Here is a 24,377-nt window from a genome sequence, read left to right on the forward strand (position 1 = left end):
AGCTCTCTGAGCATCTTTAGAGCAATTATTTTAAATTCTTTGTCAGACAATTCCTGGATCTCCATTTATTTGGGGCCATGTACTGGTGGTTTACTGTATTTCTTTAGTGGAGCCATGTTTGCCTGATTATTCGTGACTACTGTAGCCTTATGTAGGTGTCTGGGCATCTGAAGAGTCATTCACCTCTCCCAGACTTTATGGGCTGACTTTGGTAAGGAAAGACTTTCACCTGTGGATGGGGGAACACTAGAGCATGCTGTGATCCCAGGTCCAGTAAGGCAGGGCACCAGGTGTGGGGGCATGTGGCAGCACCAGGTCCACGGGGGTGTAATATCTCTTCAGCTCAGGCCACTGGGGTCCCCAGCATTGACAACTGTGTCTCCTCGGTGAGGACTGTGGGGGGTCCACAGTGGTTGCAAGAGCTGTTGGGGTCCTCAGTGGCACCTCCGGGTCCAGTGACTAGGGACCAGGGCAGGCAGTGGTGGTGGCTGGAGTCAGTGGTGTGCACACACTCAGTTGTGGTGGCCAGCTGCAGGTGCCTATGTAGTGGCAGGGACCAGTTGCAGACACACATGTCATGATGGGAACCAAGGCAGGCAGCAGAGGCCAGGGACAATTACAGGCTCACTGGCAGTTACAAGGGTCTCAGCTGTGGCATGATCTCCCATGGCTGCACAATTTCCCCCTGGGCATGTGTACTACAGTAGAGGCCAGTGATGGGGGTTGGGCTGGGGGTGTGCAGGTGCACAGCTGGAGGTGCTAGCTATAGGTAAGCACAGTGGTCCAGGCCAGTGACAGAGGATAGGGCCTGATCTGGGCCCACATGTAGCTGTTTGGGCCCTGGCTGTTGGCATGTTCTCCCATGGCTGCACGATCTTCCCCTGGGTGTGTGCACTGCAGTGAAGGCCAGTAATGGATGTCAGGCCGACAGTGTACAAATGAACAGCTGGAGAGGCTAGCCCTGAGCCCATGCACAGCAATGGGGGTCAGCTGCAGGGGTCTAGGCTCATGTTTTGCACTGGTGCAGCCTCAGAGGCCTGAGCTGGCTGCCAGTGTGGTTCCCAGGCTCTGGCAAGGGCAGGGGGCGGGGGTAATGGAGTAGGGTGGGACTCAGGTGGCTGCCATCAGCGAATACCTATAGGACAAATACCTATAGGACAAGAGCTGGTTAGATCTGCAAGGGTCTGTGGCAACTGTGCTGGCCATTGGTTCTTTCTTCAGTGGCGAAAGCTGCTGAGTTTGTCTGTGGAGCAGGTCACTGTGAATCATGTCCAATCCCACTGCATGGCTATTATTGGTAGTCCCTGCTTTTCTTTTTGTTCCTAGCCCATCTCTATATGTTTCAGCTTCCTGTCTGGGTGGAGTGAAACTGAAGCAGATCCTTCAGGTGGTGCCCCAAAAGGCTGGAGAAGCTGGTTGCTCACCCCACTCTTCCTTCCCTGGCAAGGGGAACTCTTTCTAGCTGGGAAGTTCCCTCCTGGCACTGAGCAATGCCAGCTTGAGGGATAGGATGATGTAGGCAAAAGACAGCTGTTTTCTTCTCTTCTTGTTTTGTTATTCTCGGGTTTTTTGTTCCACTATGTTACTAAAATTTCTTAAGTGGACTCCAGAGCTCTCACAGAGCTATTTTTGTTCATGGCTAGCTGTCTAGTTATTGGTCTTTGTGTGGCGACAGAGGCTGGGACCTCCTATGTTTCCATTTTGGTGACGTCACTCTCCTTGTCATTATCGTTATCATTATTATCTTTGTAACTCCATCACGTGGTACCAGGGCTGGGCACAGTATATGTGCACCAATATTTATCAGTTGAATGAATGAGTTAATGGGTGGATGGATAGATGGATGAAGGAAGAAATTTAATATTTCTTTAAAAGTTCTAAAGAAAGAGGATGCAAAGAGATAGCTGGCAGGTTTAGTAGGCACTAGATTCAAAGAGTTTAATATTAACTTTAGGTCTAGACTAGAGAGTTTGTCCTAAGTGAAGGTTGCTGAGTTAGGCAATAGTAGAAACTTCAATGTAAGGATAAATTTAGAAAGTGTTACCACTCTTGAGTAGTGGGCTGGCAGTGTTAGTGTCCTTCCAGCTGGTAAACATGAAATACTGCTATGTGGCTTCTGATGGAATTTGTGATGGTCTGAGGAGAAATAACTCACATGAGTGAAACTGAAGGGAAAAAAGCTGAGATTAATAACTGCTGGCCAAGTAGAGCAGACAGTGAGATCAGCATGGTCACCACAGGCCAAACCACTAACTCCCTTCTCTTGGTAAGCACTGCCTGGAGCATTATAATCTACTATGGCTGGATTATTTTATTGTAAAAGTGGCTACTCAGGGCTTCTCTCGGTTTTTGCTTTCACCTAGAACTCTCAGTTAAATATTACTTTATTACTCAGTGCTGCCCAGGGCCACGCACTTTCTCTGTGCAATATGTTCCAAGAATGGGATATTTCCCTTTTGGAAAAGGGGTGTTCATGTAAAGAGCTAGCAGATATTTCCCTTCTCATCTACTTTCATAGAGATTAATGAGGGCCCACAGCCTCTGTCTCAGCCTGAGCTGCAGAGTTTAAGAGACTTTCAACCATTTTCATGTCTGTGCCTAAGTCTAATCCTTTTCCATTCACCTAATCATGCCTCTGGATAGACCTTTGGCAAGCCAGTGTCAGAGCTTCCTGATAAAGAACTTTATGTAACTTTTTCCATTTATTTTAAAGGCTCTTTCAATCTTTCTTTGGCAAGAGGTAAAAACAAACATCTGAGGAAGCACGGTAAGAGCTTTGGGTGAGGCCAGGACCTGAGCCTTCAGTCCTGGCCCTGTTTATTCAGCTGGAAGGGCCCACCTGTAGGCTGCCCCAGAGCAGAGATGTTGTCATTCGAGACAAACACAGACCTCATCACCACACAAAGACAGACCAGAGCTCATGTCTGGAAAGAGTGGGTCACTTCTGTAGCTCAAGACTTTAAAAATTCGGTTGCTTAAAGCAACCACACTATTTTGCAGCTCCCACTGTCATGTTGCCCCCTAATCCACCTCCTGGCTGACGTGTGTATATACCCGCACACACACCCCATATGGGACTTCTCTGTCAGAGGCTATTTTTGCTTCCCCAAATCTTGCTTCATGCTTTGACCTTGGCCCTTTAGTTGAAGCTCCAGCCCCCTCAAATCTCTACCCAAATAAGACTGAGAGGCATTGGTCTGAAGTGGACCTGTCTTCATGACAGCCGTCACTTTCCCCCTTTTCTTTTTTTCTTCTGTGAGCACCAATGCCAGGCACCAGCCATTCTTGCTGCCTCTCCTTACCACCATATTCATTGTTGCTGCAACTGTAGACTGCTCATGCCACACTGAGTTTTCAATATCCCATAGATATTTCAGGGAATCTGAACTTATAGGATTTTCTCATACCTTCACTACATCCTCTCTTCCTATTCCATAAGACAGGGCTGTAGAACAATCAGCATCCCTATCCCCTCCTATTGTGGCCCCTTGAACTTGAGCCAGGCAGGTTCACCTCACCTCTGTCCTTTCCCCTTTGGACGACGCCCTTTCCTGGACACTCTTTACCAGTGAAGCAAACAGAGGCCCGTAGGATCCCTTCTCTAGACTCTGAGACAGAGCCAAATGGTTGACTGAACCCAGATTCAGCTTAAGTAAAACTCCTGTAACATATTTATTCATTTCAACTTTTAATGAAGAGAGACGTCAATTTCTGGCCAAGATAGAGTAAGAGATTCAATTTATCCTCCTGCATGAAACAACAAAAGAACCAGAAAAAAATGTGAAATAATAGTTTTGAAGACATTGGAAATCAGGTCACAAAGAACAGTGATCCTTGAGAAATGAGAAAGAAAAAGCTTAGAAGCAGTACCTAAAAAGAACAACTGGCTACCAGGAAGCTTACCTGCATCCCAAAACAAAGCTGAAGCAGACTTATCAGACTACAGAAATATCTGGCACCCAAAAAGAAAGTATTTATTATATCTGGCATCCAATCAAAAATTACCAGGCATGCAAAGAGGCAGTAAAGTGCTACCCATAATGAGGAGGAAAATCAATCAAAACTGACCCAGAAATAACACAGCTGATATTATTAGCAGGCAAGAACATTAAAACAGTTGCTAGGGTTGTATTTTACATATTTCAGAAGGTACAGATGAAAACTGCAATATCTCAGATGAAAAATACTCTAGATGGGATTAATGGCAGATTTGACATTACAGAAGAAAAGATTAGTGAACTTGGAAATGTAACACTAGAAGCTATTCAAAATAAAACAAACAACAAAGAATTTTTAAAAATTTTAAAAGAGCATCAGAGGGCGAGGGGACAGCATTAAGCAACCTACCGTTCATGTTATTAGAGTCTCCAAAGGAGAAAAGAGAGAAGAAGAGAAAAATATCTTTGAGGAAATAATGGCCAAAAATTTTCCAAATTTGATTAAAACTGTAAACACACATATCCAAGAAGCTCAAATAACCCCAAGCATAAGAAACATGAAAACTCCACTAACGCATATCATAATCAAATTATTTAAAATTAGGGATAAAGAGAAAAATCTTAAAAACAGTAAAAGAGAAAAAGACACATTACATACAGAGGAACAAAGAAAAGGATGACAGCAGATTTCTCACCAGAAAAAAATGCAAGAAACTGCCTTTTTTCACAGGTAACATGATTCCTTTGTAAAAAAAATCCAAAAGAATCTACAATAAAGCTCCTACAAGTAAATTTAGCAGGATCACAGAATATACAAAAATATGATTTATTTCTACATATTAGCAGCAAAGATTCAGAAATTTAAAAAAATTTATAATAGCATAAAAAATATTAAATTCTTAGGGATAAATCTGACAAAAGATGTATAAGACTTTTCTCCTGGAAACTACAAAGCATTAATGAGAGAAATTAAAGAAGACTTAAGTAAGTGGCAAGATATATTGTGTTCACGGATTGGAAGACTTAATATTGTCAAGATATCAATTCTCTCCTAAATGATCTATAAATTCAGTACAATCCCAACCAAAATCTAGCAGTCTTTTTTGTAAATATTGACAAGGTAATTTTAAAGTTTATATGGAAATACAAAGGATTTAAGATACTCAAAGAAATTTTGAAAAAAATTACAAATTAAAACTACAGTAATCTTGACAGTGTGCAATTAGCACCCAGATATACAAATAGACCACTGGAACAAAATAGAGTCTAGAAATAAATCCACACATGTATGGTCACTTGAATTTTTGGCAAAGGTGCAAAGATTATTCAGTGGAGAAAGTTTGTTTTTTTCAACAATTCGTGCTGGAACAATTGGATATCCATATGCAAAAAATGAACTTTGATCTATACATTGTACTAATACAAAAATCAACTCAAAATGGATCATTGGCCTAAATGTAAAACCTAAAACCGTAAAACTTTTAGAAGAAAGCACAAAATCTTTATAACCTTGGATTATGCAAAAATGACTTAGCTATAACACCAAAAACATTATCCATAAAAGAATAAATTGATAAGTTGGACTTCATCAAAATTTAAAATGTCTGCTCTTCAGAAGATGCTGTTAAGAGAATGAAAAAACAGACCAGAGATTGGGAGAAACTATTTATAAAGCACATGTACTGATAAAAGACTTGCATCCAGAATATATAAAGAACACTGAAAACTCAATAATATGACAAAAAAAAATTGTCTAAAATGGACAAATTATTTGAAAATATTCTTCACCAAAGTAAAAAGACAGATGGTAAATAAGCACATGAGAAGATGATGAACATTATTTGTCATCTGGGAAATGCAAATTAAAATCAAAATAACACTACACTCTTATTATAATGTCTAAAATTACTCATTCTACCAAGCATTGGCAAGGATGTGTAGGAACTAAAACTTTCATACATTGCTGCCAGGAATGTAAAATAGTATAACCACTTTAGGAAACAATATGGTAGTTCTTAAAAAGCTAAATATATACCTATCATATGACCCAGGTCATATTTTACTTCTAGATATTTACCTTAGAGAAATGAAAGGTTTGTATGTGAATGGCCATAGCAGCTTTATTTATAATAGCTCAAAACCGGAAACAATCCAAATATTCATCAACAGAGATGTTGATGGCAAATTCATAAAATGGAATAGCACTATTCATAAAATGGAATGCAATAAAATAAAAAAGAATAAACTATTAATACATACAACAGCATGGATGAATCTCAAAATAATTATGCTAGGTAAAAGAAGTCAGACAAAAGAGAGCATGCAATGGCTTTGTAATATGTTAACTTGGCTGGTCTGAACTATATTTCCAAGAATTTTTTTTTCCTGCATCTTTCTGGTTAGTATGGGCCACTAGGGAGATTATTTTGACATTTTGGAGGGTTACAGGGAGGCAGCAGCCATTTTGTAGCTGACACACATTGTTATTGATCTGATGAATCTCTGTGTTGCATGAAGCAGCATCTGGGCCTATAATTCCTCTACCTTTCCCAGATTCTCCAGTTTTTCTGACTATGAGGCAAGGTATATTTGGCTTTGGACAAAAGGCCCTGACTTCTGCAGGATACCTTCATCACCAAGGTCAGAGGCAATAAGAATGGACAAGAGTTTCAATCTGTCCTTGTGGGATTCCGGCTCATGCTCCTGGGGTTCTAGGTTATGCTTGTGGGTTTCAGCCCATGCTTGTTGGTTCCAGCCTGCTTGTGATCTTCTCTTCCTGGTTTCCTGCACTATGGACTTCAAGCTCCATCCTCAGTCGTGGAGACATAGCCTTAACAATGCTGCTTAATCAGCCCCCACAATTGCATAAGGCAATTCCCTTTAACTAATCTCTTTAAATTGTGTGTGTTTGTGTGTCTGTGTGTCTGTGTGTGTGTTTCCACCCCCTTCTCCACTGGTTCTGCTTTTTGGTTGAAACATAACTGATATAGATACAGGGCCCAAACCATACAATTCCATCTATATAAAATTCTAGAAAACGTGAACTAATCTATAATGTAGAAAACCAAATGTGCCTGGGGATGGGGAGGAGCAGGGAAGGATGGAAGAAAGGTACTATGAAAGAGAATAAAGAAACATCCTTGGGAGGTGATAGATATGTCCATTATCTTGATTGTGGTGATGGTGTCACAAATGTATACATGAGTCAAAACCTATCAAATTGTCAGTATAAACATGTGCAGTTCATTGTATGTCAATTCTACCTCAATAAAGCTGTTAATTTTTTGGAATGCAAGAAAGAGTTGGCATACCCTCAACACTAATTTCTAGTCCAAGCTGCATAAAAATTCTAGGAGTCTTTTGTGCTACTTTTGCTGTGTAGAGGAAGTGGTAGAAAAGATAATATTTAATAACAGGAAGCTGATTTAGTTCACCCTTAAGAAAGACTTGGCAAATTTTAATCTGAAAGGAAATAAAACAAACTGTTTTTCTTTTTCTATTATCCATACTTTTGTATGTTTCTACTGTGGACATGGAATAATTGTGTTACTGAAATAAAAGTAAAATATGGCACATTTTCTGGATGTATTTCTCTTTTTCACTGAAAGTCTTTTTTATGTGTTTAAAGAAGTGAAGAATTTTAAATGATAAAATTGATAGCATAAATGACTATTATCTGTGACACAAAAATCTACAAAGATATGAGACTATAAAAGAAACATGGCAAATCCAATTCACTGATGCTCTTTGACCACTAAAGCCCCATAATCAAGGATTCAGTTATTTAATATTTTATTAAATTTCCTATTCTTTTTATTATTTTACCCTTCTAGATGGCTGGAGTGATGAAACTCTGTTCCCAGAGAATAAGAGCTTTTGCTTTAGAAACAAAATGGGTTTGTTGATGCATAATACTTGAACTTCTTACTGGTCCACATATCATAGGACATGAAACATCCAGGGACAAGATATTGTCTACTGATTTCTTATTTTCAATATGAAATTTAGTTTTCTAAGTCAACTTCAGCACAGTTAAAAAGTTTATTTGATAAGAATAGAACCCTAGTAAATTGGTTAGATTGTGTTTCAGAATACTGCATCTTTCTGTTCAGTTGAACAAATTTTCACTGATCTTCTTCTATGAACCAGTCTCTGTAGTAGACACTAGGAATAAGGACAAATAAGACCCAAGTCCTGTCCCAAGGGAGCTTATAATCCTTGTGGTGAGAGACACAACATATAACTTTACTATAATCCAATATATGCTGAGATAACTAAAGAATGGAAAAGGAAAGCACAAAGGAGGGGCATCTACCCAAGCCTTGACAGGGGGAAGGGTATAGAATCACCGAAAGCTTCCCAGAAAAGATACTGGTCTATCTTAGCTAACTTTGCTTGGCAATCTTTGCTAAGAGCATGATATGCCTAGAAAGACAGATTCCTCTCCAATTTTTTAAATATGGCTACCCTGAGACACATTATAATTAAATTGTCAAAAGTCAAAGATAAAGAGAGAATTTTGAAAGCGGCCAGAGAAAAGCAACTCATCACATACAAGAAAGCCCCCAAAAGACTATAGGCAGATTTCTCAACAGAAACTTGGCAAATCTGAAGAGAGTGGCATAATACAGTCAAAATATTGGAAGGAAAATAACCTGTCAACCGAAAATACTATACCCAGCAAAGCTATCCTTCAGAAATGAAGGAGAGAGGGCCGGCCCCATGGCTTAGCAGTTAAGTGCACGCGCTCCGCTGCTGGTGGCCTGGGTTCAGATCCCAGGAGTGCACCAACGCACCGCTTCTCCGGCCATGCTGAGGCCGAGTCCCACATACAGCAACTAGAAGGATGTGCAACTATGACATACAACTATCTACTGGGGCTTTGGGGGGGGGGGAAGAAATGAAGGAGAGAGAAAGACTGTCCTCAAAAAAAAAAAAAGTTGAAGGAGTTCATCACCACTAGACCAGCCTTGCAAGACATGCTAAAGGGTATTCTTCAAGCTGAAATAAAAGAATGTTAATTAACATCATAAAAACTCATGAATGTGTAAAATTCACTGGTAATGTAAATATATAGTCAAAGTCAGATTCTCTAATATTGTTATGGTGGTGTGTAATTTACTTACAATTCTAATCTAAAAGTTGAGAAACCAATGCATTAAAAATAACCATAACCACAATAATTTATTATTGGATATCTAGTATTTAAAAAAAAAAAAAGATGTAAATTGTAACATCAATAACTAAAATGTGATGGAGGGAGAAGTAAAGTATAAAGTTCTGGTATGATATTGAAACTAAGTTGTTATTAGCTTAAAATAGGATGTTTTAAATATAAGATATTTTATGTAAGCTTCTTGGTAATCACAAAGGAAAAAACCTGTAGTAGACATGCAAAGGATTATGATAAACGAGTCAAAGCATACCACCACAAATCACAAAGGAAGGCAGCAAGAGAAGGAAAAAAGGATATACAAAAGTCAGAAAACAATTAACAAAATAGCAATAGTAAGTCCTTACCTGTCAATAATTACTTTAAATATAAATGGATTAAATTCTCCAATTAAAAGACATAAAATGGCTGAATAGGTATGAAAAAACAGGATCCAATGATATGCTGGCTACAAGACACTAACTTTAGCTTTAAGGGCACACACAGACTGACAGTGAAGGGATGGGAAAAGATATTTCAAACAAATGCTAACCAAAAGAAAGCAGAGGTAGCTATACTTATATCAGAGAAAATAGATTTTAAGCTAAAAATGGTCAAAAGAGACAAAGAAGGTCATTATATAATTATAAAGAGGTCAATTTATCAAGAAGATGTAACAATTGTAAATATTTGTGCACCCAACATCAGAGTACCTAAATATATAAAGCAAATACTAACAGAACTAAAAGGAGAAATAAACAGCAATATAATAATAGTTGGGAACTTTAATACCCCACTCTCCACAATGATGGATAGATCATCCAGACAGAGAATCAATATGGAAATAGTAGATTTGAACAAGAGTATAGACCAAATGGACCTAACAGACATATACAGAACATTCCATCCAACAGCAGCAAAATACACATTCTTCTCAAGTGCACATGGCACATTTTCTAGGAATGCTTATATTTAGGCCACAAAACAAGTCTCAACAAATTCAAGAAAACAGAAATTTTATCAAGTATCTTTTCTGAACACAATGGTATGAAACTAGAAATCAGTAACAGGAGGAAAGCTGGAAAATACACAAATACATGGAAATTAAACAACATACTCCCAGGGGCCGGCCCCGTGGCTTAGCGGTTAAGTGTGTGCCCTCCGCTACTGGCGACCCGGGTTCGGATCCCGGGTGCGCACCGACGCACCGCTTCTCCAGCCATGCTGAGGCCGCGTCCCACATCCAGCAACTAGAAGGATGTGCAATTATGACATACAACTATCTACTGGGGCTTTGGGGGAAAAATAAAAAAAAAAATAAAAAAAAGTAAAACACACACTCCTGAACAACCAATGGATCAAAGAAGAAATCAAAATGATAATAAAAAAATATCTTGAGACAAATGAAAATGTAAACACAACATACCAACAGGGTGCAGCAAAATCAGTTCTAAGAGGGAATTTTATAGCAATAAATGCACACTTCAAGAAAAAAGAAAGAACTCAAATAAAAATCCTCACTTTACATCTAAAGGAACTAGAAAAAGAAAAAATTAAGCCCAAAATTAGCAAAAGGAAGAAAATAATAAAGATTAGAGCAGAAATAAATGGAATAGAGTCTAGAAAGACAACGGAAAATATTAACAAAAGTAAGTTGGTTCTTTGAGAAGATAAACAAAATTGACAGATCTTCAGGTAGACTAACCAAGGAAAAGGGAGAGGATTCAAATAAATAAAATTATAAATGAAAGAGGAGACACTACAACTGATACCACAGAAATATAAAGGATCATAATAAACTACTATGAACAATTATATGCCAACAAATTGAATAATCTAGAAGAAACAGACAAATTCCTAGAAACATACAACCTACCAAGACTGAATCACGAAGAAACAGAAAATCTGAACAGACCGATAATGAGTAAGGAGATTGAATCAGGAATCAAAAACCTCCAAACGAAGAAAAGCCCAGGACCAGATGGTTTCACTGGTGAATTCTACCAAACATTTAAAGAAGAATTAACACCAATCTTTCTCAAACTCTTCCAAAAATCTAAAGAGGAGAGAGTACACTCCCAAACTCATTTTATGAGGCCAGCATTACCCCAATACCAAAGCCAGATAAGGAAACTACAAGAAAACTACAGGCCAATATCCCTAATGAATATAGATGCAAAAATTCTCAACAAAATACTAGCAAAGCAAATTCAATGCCATATTAAAAGGATAATACACCATGATCATTGGGATTTATCCCTTGGATGCAAGGATGGTTCAACATATGCAAATCAATTAATATGATACACCACATTAAGAGAATAAAAGCTAAAAATCATATGATCATCTCAATAGATGCAGAAAAAGCATTTGACAAAATACAGCATCCTTTCATGATTAAAAAATGCTCAACAAATTGGGTATAGGAGGAACATATCTTAACACAATAAAGGCATATATGACAAACCCACAGCCAACACCATACTCAATGGTGAAAGCTTTTCCTCTAAGATCAGGTGCCCACTCTCACCACTCCTATTCAACATATAGTACTGGAAGTCCTAACCAGAGTAATAAGGCAAGAAAAATACAAGGCATCCAAACTGGAAAGGAAGAAGGAAAATTGTCTCTGTTTGCAGATGATATGTTCTTATATAGGAAAAATCCTGAAGACTCCACCAAGAAACTGTTAGACCTAATAAACAAATTCAGTAAAGTTGCAGGATACAAAATCAACATATAAAAATCAGTTGCATTTCTATACATTAACAATGAACTATATGAAAAAGAAATAAAACAATCTCATTTTCAATAGAATCAAAAATGATAAAATACTTAGGAATAAATTTAACCAAAGAGACAAAAGATCTGTACACTGAAAACTATTAAGACATTGATGCAAGAAATTGAAGACACAAATAAATGGAAAGATAGCCCATGTCCATGGTTTGGAAGAATTAATATTGTTAAAATGTCCATACTATCCAAAGCCATCTGTAGAGTCAATGTAATCTTTCCCTTTGTAGCTTGCGTCTTTCCTCTCCCAAAGGGCTGATGAGGTAAAGAAGAGCCAGGGCCCTGTTTTCCTCCCTCTCTCCCAACACATAAACCTTAAAAAAAGCAGCAGATAACAAAGTAGGAACCAGGAGAAAGGCAGCCTGGGGAGGTTGCAGAAGCTCCTCTCCACACCCAGACACAGGGGCCCAGTGCCACCCAAGGCCCAGCCCACCCAGCCCACCAGCTAAAAGGACCTTACAGAGATTTAGGGCCGCTATAAATTTGGCAAGCACAAATCTCAGTTCCCAGATTAATCGAGACCTGTTTTTCTGTCACTTCTATTTTGAGCTCCCATTCCACTGGGATCCAGGCAAAAATCCAATCTCAGTCGATATAAGGCATTACATCTGAGTTCCAGGAAACTCACAACGCTAAAGCATTTGCTGCAAAGGTCAGGTGTTAATCTGACCACTCAGCACTACTTGGGTGTCCCTCAGTCAAGGTCTCGTCAGGAAGGGGCGTTCACTCAGCTGCTTCTGTGCCTCTCCAGGCGTGGGATCTCTTCAAGGCTGCCTAACGTCCCGTGTGCCTGGACTCAAGTCCCCAGGAAGCCTCACCATCCAAGGACTTGCAGGTCCCTCCCAGAGCTTTGGCCAGGGAGCAGGGCAGAGGGCCCTCTCTCCAGGTGCTCAGACAGCCCCATTCCTCTCACTGTTCTTTCCAGCCCCAGTCCAGGGAACTCTGTTGTAGGTGTGGAGTTACAAGTCGGGGTAGGGAAATATTCGTTTGCTAGGGCTGCCATAACCAAGTACAAAACCAGGTGCCGTCAACAACAGAAAGGTATTGTCTCACAGTTCTGGAAGCTAGAAGTCTGAGATCTAGGTTTCAGCGGGGTTGGCTCCTTCTAAGGCTGTGAGGGAGAATCTTCCATGCCTCTCTCCCCTAGCTTCTGGTGGTTTGCTGGCAGTCTTTGGTGTTCCTTGGCTTGTAGATCACTCTGACCTCTGCCTGTGGCATCCTCCCTTTGTGGTTCTATCTCCAAATTTCCCCTTTTTCTAAGGACATCATTCATACTGGATTAGGGGCTCATCCTATTCCAGTGTGACCTCATCTTAACTAATTACCTCTGCAATGACTCTATTTCCAAATAAGTTCACACTCTGAGGTACTAGGACGTCAACATATGAATTTTAGGGGGACGAATTCAACCCCTAATGGGAGGTGGGCAGTTCATAGGGAAAAGGAATTATCCTTTCTTCCCTTATTCCTGCTTCTCCTCAGGATTTTTATCCAAACAGTTTGGCTATTCCCTTGGGACATCATTCCTCTGAGGGTTTTAGGCTTTTGGAAATCAAAGTAAGGACCTTCCTTTCATTCTGCTTTCTGCCCCACTGCATCCCTTCCCTGGGGTATTGGATGAACCACAGCTTAGTTATTTGGATCCAAGCAAGAGCAAAAGGAAGAAAATTCAATAAGCCAGTCAGTATCTCAAAGATGCCATCCTGCCACATAAGTGAGCATTCCTTTCCCTGGAGTATTAAAGAGGGAGGCTAAGGCCAGAGGAGCTAGTGGAGAGGATTTGGGGATTCAGGATTCCATTTGTGTCTTCTTGGAGACAAGAGTTGACAATCAGCAGTCATTCCTTTAGCAAGTAAGGAGAGAGAGACGAGCTTTTTAAAAAACACATTTATTTTAAAATTTTATATAATCTTTGGATAATTCAGAGTTAGCTGAGACATGTTTCAGAAGTTTCTGAGATTGATGTCTTAACTCCAAAACAATATCAATAGCTTACTTGATTGGTGAAAAGACTAGAGGATCTCATGGTATAGGATGAATAGATGGCTACTGAAGACAGGATCCCGTAGAGATAACGAGCTTCCCTGCAGCACTCAGTCATAATTTTTTTTTTTTTTTTGGTGAGGAAGATCGGCCCTAAGCTAACATCTGTTGCCAATCCTCCTCTTTTTGCTTAGGAAGATTGGCCCTAGGCTAACATCCATGCCCATCTTCCTCTACTTTATATGTGAGACGCCACCACAGCATGGTTTGACAAGCAGTGCGTGGGTGCGTGCCCGGGATCTGAACCAGCGAACCCCAGGCCACCGCAGTGGAGTGCACGCACTTAACCACTTGCACCACCAGGCTGGCCCCAGTCATAATTTTTAAATTATCTGTCACAAATATTAAACAGCTCACCAGACCAACAATACCCCTATCTTATATGCATTTTACTGGAGTCTCCATATAGAGAGAATACAGAATTAAAAGCTCCATAGACCTCAGAATCACACTTAAATTAATTTGATCCCTTACATTAACAATAACAATTAAAAGCTAGCATCTACTCAGTGTAGTCTCAGGGTCCACACCAACATCTATCTCCTCCTGATGGAATGCCACTTTCCTCTGCGCTCAGTGTTCATGAGTCAAAGATTGCAATGAATGTGTCAAATCAGAACATAAAGCAAGCCAGGAATTCATGGGCCCAGAAAGGTGGAAAAGGCTAGCTCACACAACAGTAAGCGGCCCAAGTGCTCAGCCCATTCCCAAGCAGATCAGCCTGAGCTGCAGGCAGGGAGGAGGTAGGGAACCACGTTCTGCACCCTCCACCACCTTAGATGGTTTCCTGGGTGCTCCAAGCAGAGTAGCTGCTATCTCCCAATAGGACAGTTAATTACCTGATGACAGGGCCCCTTCTCTGGCCTCCCTCAAAGCAGGGTCCTGCTGGGTGTGAGCACAGAGGAGGTCCTTAGTGAAAGAAGGAAGGACACCACCATGTACTGAGCACCTGCTGTGAGCCAGGTACAGAGCCAGGACAGGTGTTTCATGGAACCCTCACAACAGCCCTGAGAGGTAGACTCATCACTCCCATTTTATAGATGTGGAAACAGAGGCTCACAGAGGAGAATTTGCCCATGGTGGCATAGTTAGTAAATAGAGGAGCAGCATCTTGCAAACCCAGGGCTTCTCACTCCAGGGCTCTTCCTACTGCATATATAAGCCAAAGGTTTGGCAGCAAATGAGTACTCCAGCTCCCACAGGGCTGGTCCGGAGCCCAAACACTGGAGGCCCTTGAGCACGTGGGTTGCTTCAGGAGTCCAGCAACCTGCATCTGGAAGCCCTGGCTCTACAGCATTACTCTGTGACCTTGATCAAGTCCTTCACCTTCTCCACCAGGGGCCCGACCAGTCCGGTGCGGTTCTCTACCAGGGGGAGGGGATTAGCAAAACCTTCGGGGAAGCATGTTTCAGACCGCAGTGGGAGGGCCTCTGCCCCGAGACCCTGACGCTGCTCCCTTGCTGGAGGGCATGGCAATCTGATGCACCTGTGAGAATCAGTAATGCTCTCTAAGGTTCTGACCTCCGAGAGCACCTTTAAATTCTAGGGAACCACATCCCCACTCCCTGAGAGGCCTTCCATGGAAGGCCCATGAGGGTCAGAGAAATGAGGTCAGGATACTTTTAAAGTAGAAAATGCTTAAAAGTAATTTGGGAGGGGGCAGAAAAAACAAGATGGCAATTAGGAGTAGGCTTGGGGGTGGGCATTGAAAAGGAAGAGGTGGACACCGTGTGCAAACCCAGCTGGAAGGACAGTGTCAGGCCAGGCTGAGCCTGGAGAAATCGGGTTGTTGGCATCTGGTTTGCCTGGCATCTACCATGGGGCTGCACTTGCTACCTCAGACATGGACAGAGGTTTTCCTCAAAAAATGATTTGAGGCTATAAGTTTAGGCAGATCTTAAAGAATAAATACGGGTAATAAAGGCAGAAAGAAAAACACCACTCAAATGATGCAGACCAAATCTGCTTGACGTGTTTCATCTCGTCCTCTAAAATCCACTCTACTGCCCCCAGCTCTGTGAAGCTGTCTATGACTCACAGACACAGTAAGCGTGTGGCCCCTTGTGGGAGTGCGGACAGATAGCACAGCCGTCCCACCTGTCTATAAGCCTCCAGTGCCCTGAGTACACTGAACCCTACCTCCCTGTCTCTCCCACTGAAATGTGAGCACCTTGAGGATGGAGACTATACCTTTCTGTACCTCTCATCTCCATATGGAGAGGGCTGTGAGTTCATCAAGACTCTTCCTCATTAGCACACACGCTTGGGACCAGCCAAAACAGCCAATGGATAGAAACATTGCCTCTCCCAGGTGTGTCAATCTTGAGAGCAACTTTGTTCTGGAGAAATCAAGCATGTTTCCTATGCCCCATACCCCTTACTTGCCCCCCAGAGCAATCTTGTACCAGGCACAATCATAATTTGGGAAAAGTTCTCTAAAACATGAAATCAATGTCTAGGTATGGACTTCAAGAACAATAGGGGTACATTTGCCAGGATAACATCATTCAGGTGGGGAGAGCAGCTCAGCTTTGGCAGCCCTGGTGGGAAAAGTGGATCTTGCATTTACCTGTGTCAGAGGAGGGGAGGACTCTGTCTGGAAAGAATGCTAGGTGTGTGTGTACACATGTGTGCAGGAGGCTTTGGGCTCACACACTCTGCAGCTACAGGGCAGGCTGGACCTGGTTCCTTGCCTCCAGGCTCCTGAAGCCCCTGGGCTCTTGCTGACAGAAGTCTTTGAATGCAGGCTGTGATTGTTTGGGAATTTGGTCTTCCCAGGCCCAAGGTGGCCAAGAGACCGGCTATAAAAGGCTCAATGGAGAAGGGTGAGGGGACCTGGCCAGGGAGCCCATGCTCAGCAGCGAATGCTCCGGAAGCCAGGGAGTGTGGCTTTTCCAAACAGGTAAATGTCCTCGTCTGTGCCCTGGTTGAGGTGTTTCACCATATTCTTCTCAAAGAGGAGTGGGTGGTAGGCACCCATCGTGCAGGCCTTGTCAAAGAACTGCTGGTGGTAGTAGCACACATCTGTCTTGCGCTTGGATGGCAGGAACTCGTAAATATCCACCTGGTCACACAGCGTCAGCATGATGATGATACCTGGAGAGGGGAACAGAGGTGAGTCTTGCCCGACAACCCAGCCCAGCACCCCGCAGTTCTGCCCAGTGAGGCCACAGCACAAATTTGGGGACACGTCTACCTGGAGTTCCTCTTTATCACTGTGATTCCCACTCTGAGTTCTTCTGGTCAGCCAATCCAGCAGGCTGTTCCTCAGGGTGCAGAGCCACTGAACGCTATGCATCTTTGCATCCCCAGCTCCTAGGCTAGGGCCTGGTACATGGCAGGTCCTCCCTAAACACTAGCAGATTGAAGGGCTCCATCAATCAGTCAATGAATTTATCAATGTCAATAAGCTATATGATGAGAGAGGACAAGGTGACTGAGGAGACAGAACCATCACACGTAGGCAGTACTTTCCAGCACTTTTACATCCTGGAGGAACCTCTTAGATGGTGCTCAACTGTGGGGAGGGAAGTTGTTCTTCCTTCAGCTGGGAGGAAGGAGAGTTGGAACAAGAGCACACCATGGTCTGTACTGATGGGCTCTGCTCGTTCAGGCAGGATATTGGAGACTTTCACTCACCAATGGTGTGGCCAGGTTGGTGCTCTGAGAGAGGCAGCACAGAACACTCAGATGCAAACCCAACGAAAGGCAGGAGGCTCCTGCTCCACCCATGCATGTCCCCACCAGGCTCAGTCATCTTGTGCAGGACATGTCCCTCTCTGGGCCTCAGGTTCTTCATCTGCCCCAAGGGGTGATCTGTCTACTCCTCTACCACACAGGCCATTGTTAGGATGCAATGAGATCTTGGCTCTAACATCCCTTTTGTCAACAATGAATATAGGGAATTTTTATGAATGAGCAGTTCTCACTAACTGTTTTTTTTTTTTATTTTTTTGTGAGGAGATCAGTCCTGTGCTAACATCTGCCAATCTTCTTTTTTTTTTTTTTTTTTTTTTGCCGAGGAAGACTGAACCTGGGCTAACATCCATGCCCATCTTCCTCCACTTTATATGGGACGCCGTCACAGCATGGCTTGCCAAGCAGTGCGTCGGTGCGCACCCGGGATCTGAACCGGCGAACCCCGGGCCGCTACAGCAGAGCGCGCGCACTTAACCGCTTGCGCCACCGGGCCGGCCCCACACTAACTCTTCTGTTCCAAAAGAGTCAGATATAGGAAAAGCCCTGCCTCAGCCCTCTGGCTGCCCCTCGTCCAACGAGGGAGAAAAGACACCTCTGCAGCTAACTGATGAAGGCACATCAGAAGTGCTTCTAGAAATTGTGGCAGGGAGAGGGCTCAGGTAAACCTCCCGGAAGCACTGGTGTGGGCCTGGCAGGGGCCAGGGCCATGAGGGATGGGCAGGAGGGGAGGATTGGTGGTGGAGAGAAGAGCCTAGGCAGAGGTGGGCAGTAGAGCCATGGAAAGCGTTCTGCAGGATGCTTTCCCATCTACCTCTGCACGGAAGGGCTCCAGGAAGAGCCCCAGTGCACCCATCCAACAACTGAAGAAAAAGGCACAAAGAAGATGTGATGCTGAAAGAGCCTCCGTCTCTTCCTATGAGGAACGCCTCTGATGTTCCTTCACCCAAGGAACATCTAGCACAGGGCCTATCCTGTGCCAGGCCCACAAGGAGGAGTCCAACACAGCGCCCACCCTGAAGGAGTCTGCAGTCTAGTAGTGGAGCAGGCAAGGAACACATTGGGGAGTGGCTGGGGCCGTCCAGTGGGAAAGTGGTCCACTGCGGGGGCCCAGAGGAGGGCGCTTCCCTTCCCACGTGCACACAGAGCCTGGAATCTCATGGCAACTGCCCAGGGTCCAGCCAAACTCAAAGTGAAAGGGAGGGAAAGGCAGATGGACCAGGAGGGCTGAGAAGTGTGGAGAAAGTCCAAGAAGAAAGTTTGTAGGCAGCATTCAGGACCCCCGTACTCTGACCCCAGCCCACCCCACATCAGCTCCCACAGCTCCATTCGTGAGCCGCTAACCCAGTAAAGCTTTACCGCTCACTCTTCTCTCATGGGCACCACTAGGGTGTTCACAAGGTTGAACAAATTTTTGAAACTTCGAGCAATGTATTATCCATTCTTCCTTTTTCCTCAGATTCCAGTATGGCTCAGCATGACATTATTACTGATTCTGTCTTTATTTAAAATTTTGATATTTCATTCATCACAAAATTTGCATTGTGATTTTTTTTTAAAAGATACTATATTAAGATATTATCTTCTCATTGAATTTTTTGGCACTCACTTAAATTTTGCGCCCAAAGCAAGTGCCTCACTTGCCTCACCTGAGCCCCAGCCCTGCTCCTCCTGTTCTCCTGCCTCCCCTCTTGCCTCTGTTCTTTACTCCATCTCCATCTGTCAGATCCGCCCCTCTCCCAGGCCTGGTGCCATGCTACTCCTCCATGAAGCTCTTGGATTGTCCACCTAAAGGGGGTCCTCTCTCCTGTTACGCCAGGTGGTCACTCCCTCCTGGCACAAACTAAATGTCACCTCAGACACCTGACTGAACTCCCTCGCCACACTCCCTAAAGGAGAAGAATTCTATCTTATTGATCTGGGTATCTTAGCTAGAACTTGGCACAGTGTACAAACACAGCAAAACCCTAGCTATTGTTTGGTGAACAAATGAAGAATGAACGAGACCCTAGAAGAAAGCTAATCTCTTCTAGAAACAAACATGAGAGGTCTTTTCCCAGACATGGACTCACCGAGCACCCCAGAGGATGGGGGGTTGGGCTGAATCTCCTCTGGGGAGATTTCCTGAATGATGTCCCACAGCTCCCATGGCATCTGGGGCCTGAGGATGTAAAAGGGCTGATCGGGATGCAGCTTACGGTAGCTCTTGTAGTTATCAAAGAAACTGTAGTCAGGCTTCTGGTACCACTGAAAAAGAAGGAAATAGTCTCCTCAAGGAGAGAAATGTGCCAGTGTCACTGCTGCCCCCAGGCAGTCATCCATATCTGAAGACCTGGGGGCGGGGGAGGACCAAGGCAGGATCCTAAGGAACAGCCCCTTCCTTGGAGCAGATTCCAGACCTCTCCTCCACATCACAGCTCTCACTTGATAGCAGAGGGTACCCAGCACGTAGCCAGTGTTCACAGGGAATTTTGAGCTTGGTGACCCTGGAATAGCTCAGACTTCAAGACCATAGAATGTGGGAATGATATCAGAGCTGAAAGCGGCCCTTGCATCGTCTAACCCCACCTCTCATTTTTAAAGGGGCGAGAAGTGGGGCACAGCTTGCCACATCTGTGGGTTCAGAGTCCTTGTCCTGATCCAGACAAATTTCAGTTCTAAGTGAGATCAGTGCAAAACTGTGGAAACTGAGGTAGCGAGCGTGCGAGGGATCACCAGGGCCTGTCAGCCTTGGTGTGTCCAACTTAAGAATGAAGGGTCCCAAGAACAGTGCTCTCTGTCCTTCCTCCCTAAAGCCATTCTCCAGGGGCCACTGCAGCCCATGTCAGGGAGAGGCCAACTGACATGCACGACAAACAGTGGGAGGGCCATTCCAGAGAGGCTGGGGATCCAGCAGCCCAAGACTCCTTCCCTGACAGAGCAGCTGGTGCAGACCTGGCCCTCTGCTCAGGAAATCAAGTCCTGGGCCCGGCGACCTCCCCTCTCCACATTCCAGTTTCCTCATCTGTAAAATGGTAACAACCATGCTTCTATCTATTTCCTCATGTTGTTATGAGAGAGATATGAGAAGAATTCTGGAAATGGGAACTGTGCAACAAGTGTGGTAATAGTATGTATAGGAATAATAGTAACCACGGTCTATTCCTGCTGATACTGATCAGGAATAATTGTATTAAATGAACATAATCATCCCAGATAGTGAGAAATCCAGCCTCTATTACTCCTGATACATACCATGATTAGGAAACAAATACATGGCAGGGCAGGGCATGGAGGGCACTGGTATAGGACAGGAACACCTCTGAACTGCTAGTCCAGACAAAGTGGATGCCCTAAAACTGAAATAGCCAGTTCTCAGGGATGGCCCAGGTCAGCCATGACTTTAAAAACCCAGGAACTCAGGAAAATCTATAGGCAAACAAGAGACTCAATGCCTCTTTCCCACGGACACCCACTTACCTTTGGGATATCTGCATGGTAAAGAGACGGGTCCCACACAATTAGGATTCCTTCATTGTACAAATCGTCTTTGAAGAAGCGCCTATCTTTGGTGACAAACTGCAGGAAGAAACAGACAGGCTGTCACTTGGACATTTACATGTAAACATTTGGCATGTAAACATTTGTCATAACTGACACATTACAGGTACCACCTGAGGCCCCAGAGCCCCGCGAGGCTTCTGAGTTTTGGTGCGGCACTTAACTTCAGTGAGAAGAAGGCAAAGATGCCAGCTGGAACTGTGTGGACCTAAACAGACATTTCATCATAATCAATCAGCCATAGAGCAGAAAAGGTTCCACTCAGACTTTGAGGTTACTGGGGCGAGGGTACAGTGAAAATGGCTCGGCGTATCGTTCCTGGCAGTCACACCTCGTGTGGGGGCCAGGGAGTGAGGTTTAAAGTCAGAATCTCGTATAATCAAAATGATCTCCAGAAACCCCTTCAATCGCCTACAAAGTCCAGTATGCAGTATTTACACATCATGCATCCAGGACAGCCAGTGTTTTCTGCAGCACTGGAACAGATGGCTGTGTCTATGGTTGAGCACCAAATCCAGTAGTCGGTTTGTGTGTAGGGGCCATTGTATATGCAAAAACATGCATTTTTAAACTAGGCTGGTGAGATGCTCACAGGCGACCTGCTAGGAAACCAGTCACAGATCCTCTCCTCCCCACACTCCCAGGCTGGCCTGCACGAGCTCATTTATTATCATTTATATGTACTCAGGAGGATTAGAGATAACCGGGATTTCAAAAAATGTCTCCTCATGCCACAGCCCCTCTCCAGCAATTTTCTTAGTATACAAAGCAGGAGGCCAGTGGCAGCAACTTCTGGCACCAAGACTTTCCCACGATCTGTGGCTTCACTGTCCCCAGAAATCCCAAGAGAGATGCACAAAGTTTTCTCCTTTACAATAAAGGACAACAACAGATGTTGTTTAATGATGCTTATTCCAGGCCAGGTACTTTCATATATTATCTCAGTTCATCTTTACAACAGCTCTAGGAGGTAATTATTAATATGCCCATTTTATAAATAAGAAAATGGACTCAGAGACACCAAGTAACTTGCCCAAGCCATACAGCTAGTAAGTAGGGGAGTCTGTATTGGAGCCCTTTTGTCTGGCTCCAGAGTCCACAATTCTAATCTACACACTGTACTGCCTCACACAAAGAGGGTAGGGTGGGACAGCCATGGTTCTTGGGAGATGTCAAAGAAAGCACTGGATGAGAGGTACGGAAGTGTCATAAGAATTTTGCTTCTTGTCTGAGCTGTAGCATGTCACAGCTGGAAGATCCTCAAGGGACTAGATCCAAATCCATCATTTTCAGATGGGTAAACTGAAGTCCAGAGAGAAGACAGACTTGTCTGAGGCTTCCAGGTTGAGTTGGAGGCAGAGCCAGGACCAGAGTCCAGAGGTCAGCTCCTACCAGAGTGTTCTTTCTGTTCCCACAGGGCTGCATTCATAAACCACAAGACATTTAAATAAGCCAGCACACTATCAGGATCCGGGCCATCCTCAGTTCTCACCATATACAATGGGAAGAGGGTCATTCACTGGAGTTACATGAAGCAAATGACAAAGTAATCCATGAAACTGAGAAGAGGTGAAGCTAAATTCTGGTTTTATCCAGAGAGGAGGAACAGAAAATGGCCAGGGCTGGGATCTGGTGGAGGCAAAGGGGAGAAGCTGGAAAAGCACTCCTTGACCTTAAATGGACACGGCTATGAACTTACACAGTAACTCTAGTGGCCCTTTATGTGAGATTCAAAGGTTTTCTCAGAAAAAGAACGCCTCAAAACTGCCCAGGAATCCCAATTCCTGCTGTGTCTAACTCACTCTGTGGTCTTAGGTGGGTCATTTCCCCTTTCCAGGCCTCATGTGCTTATTTATAGGATATTACCACCCTGTAAGGCCCTACCTGGGTGACCACCCATGCCTGGACACCTCAGTCTGTCATTTTTCCAACTGCAGCAGAAGGGACTTGGGAGAGAAGCTCTTCTCGAATGCTCCTGTACTCATCCCCAGGCAGAATATGACCTGAGTTCAGGGATCCCTGGGGCCTCATGACGAGGAGCGTAAGTCACTGCCAGAGCAACAGAACCCCAAGGAACACCTGCCAGGAAAAGGCTACTCCAGGGAGAGGGAGTGTTGCTGTTTTAGAAACCTGTTTAAAGTAAACTTTCCAGTCATAAAATAAGAAATGCTCACTGCATAAAGTTAGTAAACATAAGGAAAGAATATACACACACATCTGTCTATCTATCTATCTATCTATCTATATAAAAAGAAAATAATAACCATCCATAATTGCATTCTTCAGATATTACCATCATGAATACGGTGGTCTTCTTTCTTCCCAAATCCTTTTCCCCTTTGTTATGGACTAAATTGTGTCCCCTCCAAATTCGTATATGTTGAAGCCCTAACCCTCAATGTGACTATATTGGAGACAGGACGTGCAGGGAGGTAATTAAGGTTAAACGAGGACATAAAGATGGGACCCTAATCTGTCAAGACTCATGGCCTTATAAGAAGAGGAAGAAACACCAGAGATCTCTCCCTCCACACGCACGCAAAGGAAAGGCCACATGAAGGCGCAGAGAAAAGGTGGCCATCCACAAGCCAGGCAGAGAGTCCTTATCAGAAACCAACATTGATGACACCTTGATCTTGTACTTTTGGCCTCCAGAACTGTGAGAAAATAAATCTCTGTTGTTTAAGCCACTCCATCTGTGGTATTTTGTTATGGCAGGCCCAGGAAACTAACAAACCCTCCCTCTGTGTGTGTGTGTGTGTGTGTGTGTGTGTGTGTGTGTGTGTGTGTGTGTAGATCTCAACTATGCAGTTGAGACTTAGTGGTTTTGTTAAACTCACACAACAATTCAGGTCAATGTCTTCTCATTTATTCATTTATTCCTCACAATATTTCTAAGCCCCAAACAAGGCATGAAAAGGAGGCTCGAAGAAGTTATGTAACTGGCCAAAGATGACACAGCTAGGAAGGGGTGGAGCTGGGATATAAATCAAGGTCTGTCTGATCTTTTCCCACTAGGCAGCCTTCATTCAAAATGTTAAGTGATGATAAAGCAAAGTGTGTGCTTTAGCTGTCAGATTTGCAAAGCTATTTAGCACTACAGGAAGACAAACAAAGGAGTGGTCAGGGTCTTGAGTAGATATGAAAAATGATATGGGGGCTCTGGGCCTTAAGGGAAGGTCTGACCCTTGTAAACTGGACCTGGACAGGAG

General features: G+C 43.4%; 1 protein-coding gene across 14 annotated transcripts in view; it reads right to left on the reverse strand.

The window, feature by feature from the left end:
- Positions 1-13,758: 13,758 nt before the first annotated feature.
- The window catches only part of ST6GAL1 (ST6 beta-galactoside alpha-2,6-sialyltransferase 1), a 122,928-nt gene continuing 112,309 nt past the window's right edge, over positions 13,759-24,377 (reverse strand). For all 14 annotated transcript variants that reach the window (XM_058556140.1, XM_058556150.1, XM_058556139.1 and 11 more), the window contains 3 exons: positions 21,085-21,183; positions 19,698-19,872; positions 13,759-17,025 (listed from right to left, as the gene is read on the reverse strand). In XM_058556140.1, the coding sequence (XP_058412123.1) occupies positions 16,784-17,025; positions 19,698-19,872; positions 21,085-21,183 (516 nt within the window). In that variant the 3' untranslated portion in view covers positions 13,759-16,783. The remainder of the gene's footprint in view (positions 17,026-19,697; positions 19,873-21,084; positions 21,184-24,377) is intronic.

Source organism: Diceros bicornis, chromosome 15 (assembly GCF_020826845.1).
Source record: "Diceros bicornis minor isolate mBicDic1 chromosome 15, mDicBic1.mat.cur, whole genome shotgun sequence".
Classification (NCBI taxonomy): Eukaryota; Metazoa; Chordata; class Mammalia; order Perissodactyla; family Rhinocerotidae; genus Diceros; species Diceros bicornis.